General features: G+C 42.5%; 1 protein-coding gene across 4 annotated transcripts; it reads right to left on the reverse strand.

Moving 5' to 3' along the window:
• PSPH (phosphoserine phosphatase) lies at positions 1 to 19,217 on the reverse strand. Of its 4 annotated transcripts, none has more exons than XM_032774436.2 (6): positions 19,150 to 19,217; positions 7,041 to 7,199; positions 5,891 to 6,025; positions 3,939 to 4,084; positions 2,208 to 2,356; positions 1 to 161 (listed from the first exon to the last, which is right to left on the reverse strand). In XM_032774436.2, exons 2-6 carry the CDS (start codon positions 7,178 to 7,180, stop codon positions 51 to 53), a joined length of 681 nt encoding a protein of 226 aa, XP_032630327.1. In that variant the 5' UTR covers positions 7,181 to 7,199; positions 19,150 to 19,217; the 3' UTR covers positions 1 to 50. The 4 variants fall into 4 exon arrangements, with proteins under 4 accessions (XP_032630327.1, XP_032630328.1, XP_032630324.1 ...); XM_032774437.2 differs by having other exon boundaries at positions 7,041 to 7,196; positions 19,150 to 19,214; XM_032774433.2 differs by lacking the exon at positions 19,150 to 19,217 and adding an exon at positions 15,445 to 15,711 and having other exon boundaries at positions 2 to 161.
• Between the last annotated feature and the right edge of the window lie 765 nt (positions 19,218 to 19,982).

Consider the following 19,982-nt stretch of genomic DNA (forward strand, 5'->3'; position numbering starts at 1 on the left):
TATATTGATATACTATAATTGTTAATAAAAATACTATGTTACTGTATAACTTATCTTTCTTCCAGTTCTTTAAGCAGTTCATCAAAGTGAGTAATGTACCATTTGGCTTTCTCCTTTACTTGTTTCCTGATTACATTTCCTCCAAATCCAATGAAGCAATCCTAGCAAAACAGAAATGAATAGGCTTGTATATTAAGCTTTCCACTAATGAAATGGGGATATTCAGTGTAAATATGTTCAATTTTTTAAAAAGAATGAGTTTATCCTCAAACTGTAGCAAAAACCCCTCACTAAAAAAAAAAAAAAATTGCCTTTCAGTGTTTGTTGCTAGGATGGATTTCATTAAAGGCTAGATCTTGCACCCTTGAAGTCAATGGGAACTTTGCCATGGGAGCAGGGTCATTTTCTAATACCTCGTGACATTGAGATTGTTCACATCTGAGACTTTACTGAAAAATCTGAGGACAATTCCTGTGACTTATGCTGCTACTGTACCTTGAACTCCTAACGGTCCAGTAGGAGATCTCAGGTGAATGTTTATGCACAATATCACAATTATACCTCTGCTATTTATTTTAACTCCACTCACCTCGCGTGATAGATACCAAATGCAATCATTAACCAATCTTGGCTCAAATCATTAACCAAGAACAATCATCATTTCCAGAGCCTAGACAATCTAGATCAATGAAAATGCAACATTTAAACTTTCACTTCTTGCTGTTTCATGAGATATTTAAGGCATTAAACAAATATTAATCTGGAATCGCAGTGTGTGCACTTGCTGCCAAGATACACACTGTTAGCATTAAAAATAACAGAATCACACAAGCACTGGTGCTTGGAACTAGCATCAGGCATGTTCCTTATACTGCAGTGCTGATTTTATGGTACTTGCGGAGCACATCCCAGGCCCACATTAAGGTACATGCTTCCTGATTCTGACAGAGCAAGAGCATTAGTATTCTAGCAAGGTACTTGACTATAATGGTAGGCTGCAAGTTACATCCACACCTACTGTAAAAAGGCACTTTTTTTTTTTGTTTTTAGGTTGTTTTTTTAATTCTTTTTTAAATTATTCCCAGTTCTGTGAGAGCTGCCATGTTCGGGGGAGGGGGTGTCAGGTGTCTGCTCCATCCCTATGAGAAGTTATCTCTGGTGCAAGAAAGGATCTTGGTACCCACCCCTCCAACCCATCAAACTAGCACTCTTGCTCTGCTAGTATCAGGCAGCATGTGCACCAGAAGGGTGCAGGAGCGTGCTTCCTAAGCACCATAAATCAGTGGCCTAGGTTGGGATCCAGGCACTTGATGGAATCTGTGTAGAAGCACCATGATATTAACAGTAATAGCAGGAATTCTAGTGCTACATTGACAAAAGATGTGGCACGTGCACACGTGTGTGTGTTTGTGTGTGTGTGTGTGCGCGCAAGCAATGCCTTTAAAAAAGGTAAACAATACCAAAGAAAAGATCGCAAATCTGGAGGTGCTGGCCACAGTCTAAAAGGCAGGTTGAGTGCTGAACAATATTGTCCAGACCAGCTGGAAGGCATTAGTGGGCTGCTTAGTGGCACTAGAGGGTTTTCAGCAGATTTCTGAAGGATTGTGTTTGGCTGGCTTCCAAGTCTGTTCCAAGTGCAACGTGAAAGAAGGCAAGGAGCAGGGAGTGGGTCAAGGAGGCAAAGGGAGCAATCAGAAGAGAAGCCTGGGTGGGTTATAGGAAAAGTGATGAGTGTAAGGTAATAACAGGATTATGATGTTTCTTTTCAGGTTCTCATATTAGGGGCTGGAGAGGCAGGGAGGTGATGACCTCAGCTGCAGGTGTAGGTGTTTGCTCAAATGTCACAAAGGAGAGAGAGACACGATAAGTGTGCATGTGTGACCCAGACCCAGAATGAAAGGAGTACATGAGTGAATGGCCTGATCCCTTGTTCCACCCTCAGGTGATCCCACTGCCTGTTGACACGGGGAGGTGAATGCCCATCAGTATATCCCCATCTTGGTGTCAGGCAGGAACTCTGATCTCTGGCACAGCCTTTGCTGCTGCAAATATCCCACAAGATACTGTTTCAGAATAGATTGAAAGACATAAACGATGCCCCTTAAATACTGTATAACAGTCAACAGATGGTGTCTTGACATTGCTTTATATATATAAATATAAGAAAGCATTTGTTTAAAGGGGAAATCCAGTTCTTGGATACTCACAGCAGGGGGACATGCCTCCATGTCTGTAGCTCCATCTCCAATCATAACTACCTTCTTAAAGTGAAACTGTTCCTTCAGATGACTGATAACCTTTCCTTTTCCACCTGATTCAGCTGTTGGTTGTGTCTCATCAAACCCTGCATATTCTCCTAAAAACATATGGGGAGGAGGAGTTAGATGCTTGGGCAGCACGTGCAATTGCGTCAGTGGGTTGCAGAGAATCACGAGTACCTAGGAAAGACACCAATGAACTTCTTAAAAATCAAGAGGGATTTTTACATTGTCCAGGCCTTTTCATTAGGAAATAACTTTGGCTCAATCCCGAAGGCTTTACATGCATAAAGCCCCCACTGAATTAATTGGAAATTAAGCATGCATTAAAAACTGTAGGATTTGACCTAAATCACTTTGTGGCTCTTACAGTCCCACAAAAGGTGTGAATATTTTCACAATGTTGAATGCTGAGAAAAGGCAAAAAATTCCACAAATTCACAGATGCATTGGGCCAGGTTCTACCCTCGGTTACACTGTCACTGTGTAATTCAGAAGTGACCGCATTAAAATCAGCGGCATAAGTAAGAATAATGAGCCCCACTGAGCCCCATTCTATTCAGTTACACTGGTGTAAAAAACAGAGCTACTCCACTAAAGTCAAGTCCATTGAAGTCAATAGTTACTGTGGATTTACCCCAAAGTCACTGAAAGCAGAAACTAAAAGAACTGAAACTGTTATTATTAATGAGACAGTCTTTAACCTTGACTTGAAATCTTATCAAATCCATAGCAAGAATTTAAAAGAACGTGACTTTCCTATGCCTCCGCTGCCGTGCAAAGGAGCGCAACATTGGTGCTTTTCCCTAGTACAGCCCATAGTTAAAAAAAAAAAATTGATCTTTTATTCTAGACACACAATAGACTGAACCAACTATCATTATTAGTAGGGTATTTCCCATGCTTGTTTCTTTACCCTAGTGGGTTATGTTATCTCAGGGGAAACAATGGCTTCCAAAGAACATTTTGTATGGGCAGAAATTGTTTTAATTGGATTTGTTTTGTTTGGAGCAGAGAGGGGAGTTCTGGAGAAGAAGGAGTTTGGGGGAAGGGACAGGGAGATGACTTAGTGCTGGAGAAAGTTGCCAGCCTGACAGCCCAGCAGTCTGCAGTTTTCCGTCCACAGAACAGCACACTCCCCAGAGTTTGATTGGCAGATGTCAAGAGAGAGAAAAAGAAGAGGGGCTCACAATTTGCTTGCCTGGTGCTGTGCCTGAACTGGCACTGAGACAATGCAGGCTGGATGGTTCTGGCAGAACATGGATTGTGGCTATAAAGTCACTACTGGAACCCACGCTTCATTTTCTGTCTTACGTCCTGTGACTTTTAAAATGCTTTTATGTCACCAAACTGCCTTAACCCTGACCTCTTCTAGGGGCACCTGGGCAGTTCAGTTTCCATGCCGCTCTCCGTGGCCTCTCTGCTAAGATAGCTGACAAGGGACAATCAGTGCCACTTGTAGAGATGGTCTTTATAATGTGGACGCTCGATCACAAGAAACAGGACTGAGAACCATCAACCTCAGTTCAGAGAAGCCATTCATAGAAGCAACATGATCACATTTCAATGTGTTGATTTTCCGTTAGGTTCTTAAGCCACTGTAGCCCACGATCCTACTTCAGCTTGAAGTGAAATGGTGACCATCAGTGAGTAGAAAAAAGAGCCACAATCACATCTTACCATTAAAGTAAAACTTCAGCCTATTGGCAAACACGTTTGCTGTTGGAATGTTCACCTGTAAAGCGACATGCTCCACAATGCTCTGAAACCCACCGGATATTAAGAAGACGTGGATGCCTCGCTGATGAAGCCTGTTTACCAGCTCCCTTATAGGAAAAGAAAACACAACAACCAGCCCTGAATATCTAGCAAGATCAAGAAATAACAGAGGGAAGGAGGAATCCCAGTTATATTGTTCATTAACAAAGCTGACTACAATTTGCATTAGCCTTGTTTAGTCAGGAATTGGATTTCAATACCATACTTTAGTGCAGCCTTACACTTTCCCTTCTTCCTTTGCAGGCTCGTGTAGCGTTTGTATGAAAGGAGCTATAACAAATCTGTATTATATTGAGACAGACTGGCAATTAGTTGCTCAGAAATTAGTGAATCAGGGAACTGATTTTCTTGACATCCAGGTCAATTTTCTTCACATTCAGGTCAATCCCAGTGAACAAATGAGACTGATCCAGCCCAGAAATTCTCCTGAAGGGGGGGATAAGACCATCAAAACCATCCACCATATGCAAGCAATATAGGTGGCTGAGTCCATAGGACCAAGCCGCACAGAGAATGAGCTTAAAGTTATTGTTTCTTTCTTTTATACCTTTGTAACTACCTAAGTAATAAGAATACACCTAAATTCTTAAAGTATAGGCCTTTGCAGACAGGCTTGAATATCTATATCCTAACAGTTATCTAAAGCATAAGCTGGTCTTTTGGATTCACTGACCCTGAGCTGTATCTCTTGCTGGATGGTTCCTAGGGAACACTGGACAGCTACAGCCTTCCTGTAGAAAAAGGCAATAGCTACAGAAAAGGAATCACCAAAAGCTGTATTGGAGACAAAAGAATTTCACTCCCAGTCCTTGAAGACAATGGAGTTGAGCATTGGTCTGCTAAACCCAGGGTTGTGAGTCCAGTCCTTGAGGGAGCCATTTAAGGATCTGGGGCAAAAATCTGGGTGGGGATTGAGCCTGCTTTGAGCAGGGGGTTGGACTAGATGACCTCCTGAGGTCCCTTCCAACCCTGATATTCTGGGATTTCTAAAAGAAGGCATTCAGCTCCCGGCAGGATCTGACCCTAAAACAAAAACAACAACAAGCAGCAAAAGCAAAGCAGCAGAGGTGGTAGCAAGAGAGGAAGTGCTAGAACACAGGATTAAAATACAGGATTAAAGCAGAGGAGCTGTGTGAACAGAAAAGGGGAGGGAAAAAAGGAAGAGGGTGAGTGTAAGTAAAGAGAAGAGAATCACATGATTTCAAAGACACGATGTGCTGTTTGTGTTCTTGCTGCCCCTACAGAGAAAACAAATCTGTGTTTCAGTTCAAGGTAAAAACACAGATGCAATATCTTCTCACAACACTGTTCAGTATTAGAGCCTGCTAGGAGAGCAGTTTTCTAATAAAAGCCTTTTTTCAGTCACTTACTGCTTTTGGGTAGAAAATACCTGTTAGGTTGAAATGAGTTGTGCTTACTCTGAGCCCCAATTTCTTTAAAACTTTGTTTGTGACTTTAGTAATTAATTGATAGCCTTGAAGAACAGACTCTTCTAGATGGGCCCAGTCCTGGGATTTGAATGCCCCCAGACCTCGAAAGACCACTTCTAAACGTGACAAGATAGATCACTGTCCATAACCATTCAGTTCTTGCCCTGTGTGCTGAGACTGCCAACGAGGATGACCCTTAGCACCAACTAAGATGGTGCTTGCTTTGATGTGGACACTTGTCCGCAGAAATGGACTCATCCCAGTTTGAACCTCACATGCCATGTAAAAGGCAAGCCAGAAAACATTCTGGGCCAGATCCCCAGCTGGTGTAACTCCACTGACTTCACGCAGCTATGCTCATTTATACCAGCTGAGCATCTGGCCTTCCGTGGCTTTGGAAGGCTCACTTGAAACGCATCTTACCTTATGCCCGATGTGAGCTGAGGAGGATGTTCTGAAATTAGTTTTTGCATTTGCTCCCAGGAGGGACGTATAAGTCCTAGTCGTGCCGTTAAAGCAGCTTTGAATGTCACAGAGCCTCCCATAGCTCTCCGTGTCCTAAATTGAGATCCAAACAAATCCATGCAAATCAGTGACACTCCACAGGAGATGGTTTGTCACAAAGACTTTTAACTGAAGAGGAGTTATTCATAAGTGCCATTAGTTCTAGGCTCTGTTGTGTGCACATTCTGAAAAGGTACGAGCTGAGAAATTTGCATGATATTTAGGAACTGCTGCCAGATTTCAAATCCCCCTCCAAAAATGTTGTGGCAGTTCAGATCCGCCTCTAGTTACAATGGAGCAAAGAGGGAGAGCCCTCTAACATGGCAGGTTGAAGTTACCTGACCAGTATTACTGGGCAAAATACAGAAGATGGGCAGCAAAGAGCTTTAAAAAGAGGTGGAGCTGAACTGATGATTGATGACTACTTGTTGGCAACTCATTTAGTCTGAGGTTTGTAAGATATATATTTACAGCATCCACAAACAGACACTTTCCCCAAGCTCAGTGGAAAAGGATCATTGATTCTTCTAAAGATAAGTGCTGTGATTTAGGAGGACCATGAGGCAAAGCAGACAGGTAGCTCTGACATCATGCTGTACCTGAGCATGGCTAACCCAGCTGACATCTTTATTTTATTTCTCCATATTGGACCAGCATTCCTTAAGTAAGGGCCTGATTCTGCTCCCTATGAAGTTAATGGGAGTTTGGCTATTGGCACCAATGGGGGCAAGATCAGGCTTCTGAATGGCCCAAGATGTATTTTCTTTCTTTCACAAAAAAGAGGGACCAAGCTGTGCTACTGTTTTGCAAAGTTTAACTAAAAGCCCCTTAACAAAGTAGGGGCCTGGTGTTCATTGGACAGATTTGAATGAATGTTGGCTCAGGCCCCATATATCCACAATTCCAACGGGTAAGTTATTCCAGTATTCATTGATGCTATTTATTATTACTATGATCCTCTTTAACCTATTCATCGCTGATGTAATTCCACTGGCCAGGGATGAAGCTGAGCCATTATTACTATTGATTGCTATTGACTGTTAAATAAATAACCAAACGGTGTACATACATTTCTGCCACAGCATCCCCAACTCCACAGAACTTCGCCAGCTCATCAATTCCTTCTTCTCTGATGACTGTACTATCCACATCAAAGCACACTGCATCGGCATTGCGGAAGATTTCCTTCAGCTCCAAGAGGGAGGCCATCCTTCTGGGAAGCTTTCTGCTGCAAGAGAAGAGAAGTTCTTTCTGCCCGTCATTGCACTGCACTCTGTGTTGAGCCATCTAAGAAACTGATCTGCCAGCTAGTGCTGAATGCAGCCGTAGAGCCAGCTCTTATTAATGAGGGTGGGCAGCGGTGAAGACCTGGCTCAGTCGCTGATTTGCTCTCTGTGGTGCCTGCCTGCTGATGATCAGGCTGAGTTCAAAGCTGGCCTTGGGCTGTGGAGATTTGACTCAGCTGTTCATTCGCTCTTGGCAGGGGCTGCCTATTGATGCTCCAATAAGGCTCAAGCTTATAGTTTTGACATTTAATGCAACAACTCTCTGAATCCAGCTCTCCTGCAGAGATTGTGACACTAAATTCCAGCTCACTCTCTCCGGTCTAAGGGAACAAGACTTCTCACAACAAGGACTTGTAGAAGGACATAGGATCAGACCCCTGGTCCATCTAAGTCTGTGCCAAATGCTCCAGGGGATGATGCAAGAAATCACATAAAGGACAGTTAGGGATTAATCTGCCAGAGGCGAAGTTTCTGCCTAAGCCCAGCAGACAGTAAACATAATTCTTTTATAAATCCTACTATGCTCCTAGTCTCAGTGAACTTGACCCAGCACATCAAAACATCAATCCCAATGTCATGAAACCACAACCTTTTCCCCGGAGGACTATGTTTAAAAATCAGAAATCGAAAGTGTCACTCAGCTGGAGAGTCAGGACGCATAATAACGGCTGAAATACACTAGCTTTCCCTTTCTTTTGTATCTGTTCACTTGACTGTGTAGGGCACAGTTAATTCAGCAGATCAGAAACACAGGATTTACAGTTGGGTATTAAACAGCATAAGAATACTTTCCTGCTATCACACTAATCACCTTGTGCTTGTTCTCTTTATAGGCAAGGTGTAATTCCATAGTTAGCAATCGGTTTGTATTTGGGAGAAATATTCAGTGCTACAGCTTTATACCTACCCCGTACCCCAGATGGTATTGTTTGGCTGGTTTGTTTTGGGGCTGATTTGTTTTTCTAATCACCTATACTTTCTACTATACATCCCTGTATGTGATTAACCTGAATCTTCCCTGTTCTTCCTGGGTGAAGGGAAAATGCCTTGCCATCTGGTGTGATGTCACACAGCTTCATCTTTTCTTTTCATTACACTAAACTGTATGCAGATTTGTTTGCCTCTTGTGTATTCATCTATAATTTGATGGCATGACGCCCTACAGCTCCTTACAGAGGATCTGGCTGGTTCCCACGGAGAACATATTTCTTGTCCCTTTAAAACATACTTCTTACACTTGGGCTCCTCACAGATGCCAATGGAGATGGGGCCCTGATCGTCACACACCCAGCTCTGTAAGGGCACCTTTAAAGTAAAAGATGTTTTGATTTTGTAAGAAAGTGCTTGGCTCTGGGAATGGGTTAAAACAGCTGCCAGTGGGTGCAGTGGGGTAAATGTTTTAATTTTTCCAGGATACTCTCCCCACCTCTGCCCAATATATATCAGAAAACTCACGGTCAACTTCTTCGCCACCTTGCCTGCAAATATACCTGCTTGTGGCATGATCCTGTAAATGTCACAAGTTAAGAAGGACTGAACTGATTCAGTATTTGGATGGGAGACCTCTAGAGATAGTGGGTGGTAGGACTGATAGCAACTGAGAGACAGCATTGCTGAATAGTGAGAGCAGGGGACTAGAAGTCAGGAAACCTTAGTCCTGTTATTATTTCCCATGCTGCCAGTGTACCTCTGTGTGACATTTGATACATCTCTTCACTTTTCTGTGTTTCAAGGCTTGCCTATAGAGTCATGCACGGCAAGTGGCGGTGTAAATCTATAGTGCACTAGCGTGCTGCACACTAACTGGTTGTGTGGACCCTGCCGCCATGCACTAAAAGTTCCATAGTGTGCTTTGACCTATTGCTGTTTCAAACTCTCTGTATAGAAATGGCCTCAGTTCCCCAGTCTATAAAATGGGGCTAATACTATTTGCCCCTCTATAGGTAGGCTGTACATAGTTGAGATGTTCAGAAGGAAAGCTGCTGTTTAAATCCATCCTATTATTATTGGGCTAAATCCTGAAGTTCTCACTCATTTATTACTCAGTCCCAAGAAAGTGATACAAATTTTATCTAAGGACTAATTAAAAACCAAGTAAGAACTTAGGGTCAAATTCAGCAGTCCTTAACTGAGCAACACTTCCGTTGACTGTAACGAGCTCGTCATGATCTAGATCCACATTATTTATACTTTACCTTTAGTATAACCACAGTACCTAGGAAACCGAGTCAGGAACCAGGACCCCACTTTGCTAGGACTCTGACTCAGAAATAAAAGCCTGTGATGAAACAAAGAATGAGATCCTGCTCACTTATCTCTCCCAAGACCTTTTCCATGTGAAAGGGGCATTAAGCCCAGTCATGTGGCAGAATTCCCATTTGAGTACTTGCATCCATCCTAGCTACATTCCCAATGCATTTTCAGTTGGTTGAGTTATTCTTCACTTCCTCTCCTAAACAGTAGCCTTCTTACAGAGCTCTGACTGACCATGTCTCCATGGCTATGTGTGTAAACTGTTATCTCATGTATTGGCATTTGTCTGAGTGAGATTCCTTGGCGCAGGATCCTTGTGTTTTGTAAAACCCCATGAATGTTTATGGCATTCTGCCCTGCCAGTGGATTAAATGGCTGTATATACCCTCCTGCACTTATCTGTCCCATTGGTAAGAGTGTGAGGGGTATGGGGAGAGCTGGTGCTGCAGGGCTGCTATTCACCTCCCATGCAGGTGGGCTGGGAGTGGGTATGTAGGGCAGAGGGAGTGGGCAGAGTTCTGGCACAGCTGAACCAGTGTGGAGGGTGAGTAACCTGTGCCAAGAAAATGGCTGATGCAGTCAACTTGTCTCAGGGCACTAGGGAGACTGGTCTCTGACTCTGGGGTAATGCAGCTACGCACTGCCCCTCACTCAGGGAAGATTGTAAACTTCAATCTGCCCCGAGCACTTAGCCTCTAAGCTGTCTGGAGTAGGAACATCATCATGTACTTTTCTGTGATGCACCACTTACACTTATGCAATTGGATACAGAACACGTAATACAATAATATTACATGATCATGGCATGCAAAAGAAACTTAGTGCTACAACATAGCAATAGGAATAAAACATAAACCTCCCTGCAATACCTACAGGTTGGTACTAAGCTACAGTTTCACAGTGGGTGGGTATGTGACTGAATTCCAGGTTCACATTGCATCAGCCTTAATTGAAATTGACTTCATATCTGCCTGGTCATGCCGTTACTGGAATTTTTGGCTTTGACTCTGGGGCGGAGTTGGAAAACCATGTGTTGTGACGTGCTTGAGCAATGGAACTGAAAAGAGCATGCACTGACATTTCTGAGATAGCATGCTGTTAAAATCCAGTCTGCAGAAAAATTATGAAGTCATCAAGAATTTAGCCCTGGATATAGTTGCTGGTTTTAAAGTTTGCCCTACTGGACAAACATGCTGCATCAGAGTGGCATGACATTTGTGTCATGATGTCCCAGTGCCGATCCATCCTTATGCAAAGTTATCATGTTGCATTGTGAGAACATGAGGTTGCATTGCAATATCACACCATGATGAAATATCCTGTGGCGATACAGCATTGCCACGTGATAATGTAGTGTCAGCCTGAAATATATTTCAGGATATGCCTCCTCAAAATCTGATCTATCCTGTGAAAACTGGGATAGGCAGAAGCCCTAATCATGGGTGCCAACTGGATTCTGCCAATCCCTGAGATCAGCCCTTCCAGTTTGCTCCCTTTCCTGGACATTCCCTGCTGTGACGTAGCCATTACTGCTGACTTTGACGGACTAGGATATAGGATGGAGAGAAAAAACATGAATGCCAGCTGTGAAGCCACCACTGAGACCCACACTTCCTTCTCTTTATTACATGCAGTGACTCTTTGGAAAGTACTTTAAGGCCATGCTTTGTGGAAGGAGATGCTTAGGCAGTACGATCTTGATCCCCAAGAAGAATCCGAGGTGGATGTGTAAAAAGAGCAGATACTTCTAATCTCCTTTGGCCTGCAATCTGCAAAATCTCTGGAAAATCATCCCACCACATGCTACAGGTAGGATTTTGAGTCATGGACTAATTGTTGGGGCATTTTGGGCTGCTGATCAAAAAGGTGTTGATGGAGGATTTGTGGGGTGGGGCAGCTGGTGCAGAGCATGCCTGGGGTACGAGGCTGATGCTACTGCAGTGAGGGGCTCTTAAGTATGTATAGCGAGTGCTGCTGGAGTTGGTGAGGGTTGATACACCTCAGGTGAAGTGGGGTCCATCCTCTTTTGTCCTCCATGCCTGCACAGCTCCAGGAGCTCTAGGGTTAGGAAGAATCATTCCAAGAGGCTACAGAACCAGTTTCACAGAATCTTGAAGCCATTTCCTTAGCCCTGGAATTGAAAGTAACAGGGGAGCGGGTAGAGCACCGAGCTGTCCCGTGACTGGTACGGGACAATAGGGGGCGGGGCAGGGGGAGCAGTCACAGCATCAGCCCAAACTTCCACTGGGCCCTCCTGACCTTGTGATTTTTCCCATACCAACCAAGCACCCCCGGGGACCCACTTCTGGGTCATGTCCCACCCATTAAGAACCTCTTCAAAGAGAGCACAAACCCATGGAAGGGCGGAAGGGAGACACTGGAGGAAGTAGACAGAGGTGGTCTCTAATCTGACTTTTCTCCACCACTGAAAGCAATGCTCTGCACCTTTCTCTCTGGCGGTGCCTCAAATGAGGTGGAGAACAGCAGTTAAGAGCACAGCCTGCCCAAGGAAGGAGTTGCTATGTTATTCACAAGCGGGTGTTGTTTGGAAACAGATGAGTATAAAGACCTGGACATTGAGCAGACCTATAGTGTATGAGATCTCAAAAAGAGTGGAAGGAGAACTGAAAATGTTGTCAAACTTCCAAATAGAAGAGAATCAGGAACTATCACGTGTCTGGCTTTACTCCAGAGACCCATGGTTATGTAATCTTCTAAGGCTGACAAAGATCATTGCATTGTGAAAAAGAGAATCTACTAGCACTGAGGTTTATGCCATATAGACAGAAAAGGATTAATTCCCAAAACTAAGATCAGTTAGGCCTATCTCCATGTGAAAGGTGCAGGTAAATCAAATTGGAAAAGCCTGCCTCTCTCTAGCACAGCAACTCCTCACTTAAGGTCGTCCTGGTTAACGTTGTTACGCCGCTGTTCAATTCGAGAACACGCTCGTTTAAAGTTGTGCAATGCTCCCTTATAACGTGGTTTGGTAGCCACCTGCTTTGTCCACTACTTGCAGAAAGAGCAGCCCGTTGGAACTAGCTGGTGGGGGCTTGGAACCAGAGTGCACTGGCAGCCCCCCTATCAGCTCCCCTAAGTTCCCTGTGCGGCAGCCGCCCAGCAGGCGATAATATTAATTGCCTGGCAGGTCAGCTGTCCCTCCCCTCACTGCTGTGTGCTGCTCCTGCCCTCTGCCTTGGAACTGCTCCCAGGAGCCTCCAGCTTGCTGGGTGGGAGGGAGAAGAGGAGTGCTAATGTCAGGGTGTCCCCCTCCCCTAGCTCATGTACCCCATCTCCACAGGGGGGACGACACATGACAGGGCTCAGAACGGAGGGAGCTTGCTTGCATCAGCTGCTGTCTCAACTTGCTGATCTACAATACTTAAAAAGGCATGTACTTAGAGTGGGGTCAGCGTACTTAAAGGGGCAATGCACGACTCTCTCTCACACACACGTACACACACACACACACACGGCATAGCTCTCTGTCTCTCCCTCTCTCTCTCTCTCTCACACACACACACACACATAGTGCGTGTCTCTGTCTCTCTCTGTTTCTGTCTCTCTCTCTCACACACACACATACATATACGGGAAGGGACAGCACGCTGGGCTCTTCAGCAACAATTCAGCGGTGGGTCCCTTGGTCCCTCTGGCTGGCAAAAAAAATTCAGCGGTGGGTCCCTTGGTCCCGACTGGCTCGGTCCCTCTTTGGCTGGCAAAAAAAATTCCCTGGAACTTAACCCCCCTATTTAGATTAATTCTTATGAGGAAATTGGATTCACTTAACATCATTTCGCTTAAAGTAGCATTTTTCAGGAACATAACTTCAACGTTAAGCGAGGAGTTACTGCATTTGACTTCTGGAAGGAAGTCTGGAAGGACTCTGTCATTTCAACTTTGGAAAGGTTCCACGCAGCAAGCATTCATACAAGTCTAAGTGAATGGAAGAAAATGGACAAAAAGGTGAAAGAAGAAAATGGGAAAGAGAAGCCATTGGAAAAGGAGAGATCATAGAAGATTTAAGAGAAGAGAATAAAGGTTCAGAGAATCAGGAAGAAGAGCAAAGTAGAATAGTTGGGGGAAAGGAAAGATAACGATGAAGAAAAAAGAAGAACAAAGAAGGCAGTTTTCAGAATGGTACCCGTGTTAGTCTATATCAGCAAAAACAACAAGGAGTCCTTGTGGCACCTTAGAGGCTAACAAATTTATTTTGCCATAATCTTTCACAATGGCAAGGAAGAGAAAGTAGATCTTTCCACAACCCTCTGGATTTGCCAGGACACTCAGAAGAAGCACTGGCACATCCACAGTTTACAGATGAGTTCTGTTACATAACCTAGCGGTGATGGAGCCAGTGGATTAGGAGTAGCAGTTATGCAGTGGAAAATGTTATTGTTTAAAGAAAATAATTGAAATCTTTCCAGTTTTCTGATCCTTTGAGGAAGAATGTTTTGTACATTGTGAAAAGCAAACTGTCTGATAAATAATACTTCAAGAGGAAAAAGAGAATGATGTTTAGAAAGCCATATGGTTTTCTGGCTGCATTTATTTCTAGTCTGATGTAACTAGGCATTGATTTGCCTAGTGAGATCGGAAAATCAACATCCCAATCTCACTTCACTTGTTATCATACGTTAGTTTTCACAAGTGCTACCCATCCCCATCCACACTGTCACTTTTTGTTGCATTTGCACTTGTTGCCATAAAAAAAACTGAAGATCAACTCAACCTTAGTGAAATAGTCACCAAAAGTACGTCCTGAAACAGATTATTAGGGCTGTGCTGCACTTCACAAACAGTATCTGGTGCTTCCCACCTTCCCACCCCCTTCCTCTTCAGTGAAACTGTAAACGCCTTATCAATAGTAATGGATTGCACGAGAGGCCTGATTCTGACCTCACTTACACTGGTTTAACCCTTGTGTAATATCAATTGCTTCGAAAGAGTTACTCCTTGTTTGCACCTGTGTATGTGAGAACAGACTCAATCCTGAGATATTAGTAAATTCCCTTGGCAGAACTGAACCCTGGTTTGTGGCACAGGAGTGAAATTAACTCTTACTGTACTACATTGTTTCTAGTGAACTAAAGAGAAATGAGAGTCACAAGTAATTGGTTCTAGTCTCAACTCTGCTATGTACTGTGGGGCTTGGTCCAACTCCCACCGAAGTTAATGGGAGTCTTTCCATTGACTTCAACTGGTGCTGGATTGGGCTGCATGTTAGGATGAGGCAAATTACTTAATCTCTCTGTGCCTCAATTCCCCTATCTGTAAAATGGGAATACAAATACCTACCTCACCAGGTTGTTGTGAGGCTTAATTCACAATGCTAGAAAAGCACTTTGAGCCCTTCAGATGAAAGGAGCTATATTTGAGCAAATTATTTTGAGTAGTAATTACATTAAAAGACCAAATAATAGTCCTTGGGAGTTTTTGGTGCACTAGTATCACTGAGCTTGCTTCAACTTGTTGATTTTCAGTTCAGCTTTAAAGGAAGCAATGTAAATAAGTATTTGCATTTGGAATCAACAGATGGGTTACTTGCAACAGCAATGCATAGGGGTAAATTGCTTTCAATACTTTATAAAAAATAGAGGAGGAAAAGACAAAGGAGGCCAAATGATACAGCCATAAACATAGGATCCCCTCCAGTTTTTTGGGTAGTGCTTTCATCTGGCAAAGTGATGATGATTCCCCTCTATAGGATTGCATCATTCATTTATGCTCCTGTTGCAAAACCGGCACCTCACTGTCACTGCATCTGGTGTGAGAACACAATCATACCAACAACAAAAAATACCCAGGGGGTCTGAAAACTAAATCCATCACATACTGTCTGTGCTAGAAAACAAATTAGGAGCAAGATGGATATGATCTTTCAGAGAGACATCCCCTTCTAAACAGAGAAAAAAACCAGTCCTGGTGACTTACAGTATTGTACTGCCCGTGCCTGCTGTTGCTGCTGCTGCTGGAAACCTCCTGGCTGTGCAGGAAAATAAATGATCAGCTGGGACCTTTGCTCATATATATACAAAGGTACGGACTGATCAGGAAGAAAGGTGCATTTTCTAAACAGCTCTGTATAATCTGCTGAGTAAGCACAGCTACTTTTTTTTTTCTTTAATCGTTACATGCATGAAACTAGAGATATTCAGCTGTTTGCTGACAGGCTTAGGAAAGCGAGGTGCAATCCTTCCCCCTTTGGAGGAGGAGCCCCTATAGCCCAGCCCTGCTAGCTCCCTGGTTGGCTAAGGATGTACTGGCACTGGCACAGAGAGCATTACAAGGAGAGGTGGAGGGGTTGCTTGTTTAATGTACGTCACTCTGTGCTGCAGAAACTTATGAGGGTTCTGAAGCTTCAGCAAAATGAACCAAAAGAGCTTGACACAAAACCACACAGAGGTGGGGGTAGGGATGTTAGGTGCCGTGGTCCAGGGTTACTGTCCCTGGTAATGCAGAGTAATCCCCCAAGGAATACGATTACAAAGGCTGTCCCCTGAACTAAGGATAACTCAGTGTTAGATTTGTAACAGAATAATTCTTAGTCAGTGGAGCTAAGCTGATTTACACCAGTTGAGGATCTGACCCCTTAAATTGTCCAGCTTGAAGTTGAGGAATGTCTCCATTCTCACCTGAATTGAGAGACATGGTACCAAAGAGATGTAAGAAGTATTGGTCTATTTGAAGATTAATGTAGCCCCCTTCTAGGCTGGGGCTTTCACTAAATTAGCTTGGCCAGTTCAAGCATGGTTCAGATGAACTTGCTTTAAACAGGGATTGACAGGCCAATGTAGACATCTCTGATACAACTTTAGATAATGGCTTCATCCCTTAGCCACGAGGCCGAGAAGCATAGGAAGGAATTGTGAGGTACCTGTGGATATTTGGGGACAGATCCTCAGCTGATGTAAACTGAGATAACTACGGGATTACTCACAATCATAAAGTTAAGCACATGCCTGTATCAAAACCAGAAGGCTGCTCAGCATCTTGAAGGATCAAGCCTCAACCTTTACACCAATATAAAATTGGAGTGGCTCTATATAAATCAGTGTGATCACTCCAAATTTACACTATGTTAAACAAATGTAGAAGATAGCATATGGTCTTTTATATTGGCACTCCTGTGGATTTTCAATTACGGGCTGAAATTATAGTGGTTTCCAAAATTAGAGGGTGGGTTTCTTTTTATGAATAATCTAGATTGTTAGTAGAGCTGTGTGGAAACTGGAATTTCCATTGATGGGAAATTGCATGATTTCAAAATTGGTTTTTGTTCTGAATTGGAAAGAAACATTGAATTTCTACATTTCCTGTAAAATGACATTTTCAACAAATTTTGACTTAGGTCACTGTACATATTTTGTTTAGCTAAAATTTAAACATTTTATTTCTATTTTAACTTTTTAAAATGTTATATTATAGTGTATAATGTAATCTAAAATACATTTTGAAATAAAGTTTTTTTTTAAATGAAAAATCAAAATGTTCCATTCAGATAAGGTTGAAATGCTTCATTTTGAATTGGGGAGGGGGGTGTTAATTAAATTTTGCCAAAATTGACACGTTCCAGCAGAATGTTTCGATTTGGATTAATCAATATTTTCCAGTGGTAAAATATTCCATCAGAAAATTTTTGACTAGCTCCAGGAAGCCAACAAAAAAAAAAGTCTCTCCTTTTAAGTTGGTTATATTCAAAGGTAGGAACGCTGTTGTGGCTGATATAGCTCCATTTATTTGCTTCTTGATAGGAAGTCTTCTGACTGGCATCCTTATGAAAAGATTGTCAAGAGCCAGTCACATTTCATGCATCAGCTGTTTTGCAGTTCTGGCAACCTTATTCCTCCAATTTATGTGGATTAGTTAAAGTCACAAGCTTTATCCGTTCCTCCTTCTATGTCATCCTTGTTGTTTCAAATATTAACGATATTTAAATAATCAGTGCTCAGTATGAGCATCTATGTGTAGCTTCTTGTGTCAGAGTACTCCTATGCCAGGACCCCCTATTGGTGTGACACTGAGATATCTAATATCTAGTCTGATCCTGTTTATTAATTTTATCTTTGTCAGGACATTCTGTTTTTAAACAGGCTTAGAAACAGTTTATTTTAACATGGGTTAATCACAGTTTGATGCTGGACAAACTGAATCAGATAAAGATGAGAGAAATGGTTCCTACCCAAAACCCAATGGGGTTTTGCCTGAGTAAGGACTGCACAATTTGGCCAACAGAATTCTTATTAAATACTTCAAATAGAAATATCCCACCTTTGGTTTCAATAGATTTAGATGGGTTTAATAGACAGATTTTCATCCATTTAGACATTATAGGGAAGTTCTTCAGTTGATGTAAATTGTCACTGCACCGCTGACTTCAATGGACAATTTACTCCAGCAAGTATCTGCCCTTTTATTTTGATCGTATATTAAAAATTAAATGCACAGCAGTTCAACAACTGAAATGAAAATGAGCTATAAATGGATGGGTTTGCACTTCTCCCTAAAAGACTGCTGCAAAATGGGAGTTCAACTGCCCTAAAAATATAAAAGTACTCTGAAACAGTGGCCCTCAAATGTGTGGTCCCGGGAGGAAGCACAGAGACTTGTGGCTTAGATTTTCATTGGAGCCTAGTGGAGTTAGGCACCCCCAATTCACTTGAAAGTCAATGTGAATTGGACACTAACTCCTTGAGGTTCCTGAGAAAACCCCATTTGGTGAGAAGTGTAGATACTGACTTAAACTAAGGGCTGTCGGATTTCTTTTGAAGTTGGCTTTTCTTTCTGATAAAACATGTCAAAACTCTAACTAAAACAAAAAAGTGATGATGTTTTTTTCCTGCACTAAATCAAAGCTCTCTGTCTGAAATAGCTCCTGAGTGTATGAACACTCTAGGCACCAGGGCTGGGGCAGGGCCAAACCAGAATGCCTTACAGATGGCTTCAGACATGACCCCTTTTTATCTATATTGGCAATACAACTGCCCCCTTTCCAGGGATCATCAAAGGAAAAGATCATAGACCTGGAAATTGCATAATATGAAGGATAATTAGTGTGTGTGTGTGTGTGTGTGTGCATATGTATGCACATGTATGTGTGTGTTTGACTATATTGCCCTCTATTGGCTGGTTGCATTGTACATGCTACAGCTAGAGGCTAGGCCTGCTAATCATAATTAATCAAAGGTGCATGTCAAAATGTTTGGGTGTGATACTTGGACTGTGGAATTCTTTGGTGGAGAGTGTTAGAGATATGTGGAAGATTCAGGAGTGTGGAGTCTCCTTTCATAGAATATCAGGGTTGGAAGGGACTGGTGGTCATGTACTTCCTCCCCCTGCTCAAAGGGGGACCAATCCCCAACTAAATCCCAAAATTGTCCCCTTAAAGATTGAACTTACAACCCTGGATTCAGCAAGCCAAGTCTCAAACTACTGAGCTATCCTTTGCAGGATATATGAGGACAGAGATCCCAAAATCCTTTGGGCCTGTAGGTAGACACACACAGAGTAGACAAACAATTAAAATTAGAATTCCAGGGGTCCCCTCTAAGAGTACATTTTGAGATACCAAGTGCAATTTCCTGCATTTTAGAATATTTAATTTAAAAAAAGATTAATGCAATGAGAAAGAAAGCTTACCTGGTATGTTTTTATTTGGGGTTCCTCACTAGAATAACTTGCCAGCAGCTCAGCAAAACCACAGAGGTCCAAACATGCTGATATATTTCCCATTGATGCTCACACACGAACTGCATAAAAAAACATCAAAAAGTCAGTAACCTAAGCAGGTTGTCACCTTCCATCTGCATAGAAACTCTTGGGCTCCCATACCTATCTCTATTATTCACAACCCGGTCTCCCAAAACTCCCTTATCCTGCTCTCTCACCAGTAAGTACTGGCCAGGTATAATTGTTAAATTGGTTTCAAAACACCCCACTGAGGACATTCAGTCTTGCCAGCTCTCGTGATTTTCTTGCAAGTATGCAAGTCTCACAATATTTGTTGTTTTTCTTAAAGCTCCAGCTCCTGAAGTCCTGTGATTACCTGAGAATTTCAACTTTCATCTAAAACAAGCAAGTTTTGAGCCTTCATAGTTACAGAGAATATCTTGAAAAAGGGAACCCTAAAGGTTCAGAATTCAAGGCAAATAAAAAGAAAAACTTTTTGAAATTTTTGAAATCTCAGGATTTTCAAGCAGATCACATTTTTTTGGAGGATGACTCATGATTTTTGAACATTGGGGACTGGCAATACTGGACATTTGTTTATTACTCTGAGAAGAACATCAAGTAGCAGTGAGAGCAAAGAAGATTTGAAATATTGCATTTATCTGTTATTAATTGAGCTAATTTAAATATTAATCCACTATTTAAAAAAAAAACTTGGCTAATTTCAAACTCAGGCGAGTTTGTGATTTTAGTAACTGAGGGATTGTCATTGCTAACTACGTAATATACCCATTAACGACCTA

The sequence above is a fragment of the Chelonoidis abingdonii genome, chromosome 20, assembly GCF_003597395.2.
Source record: "Chelonoidis abingdonii isolate Lonesome George chromosome 20, CheloAbing_2.0, whole genome shotgun sequence".
Classification (NCBI taxonomy): domain Eukaryota; kingdom Metazoa; phylum Chordata; order Testudines; family Testudinidae; genus Chelonoidis; species Chelonoidis abingdonii.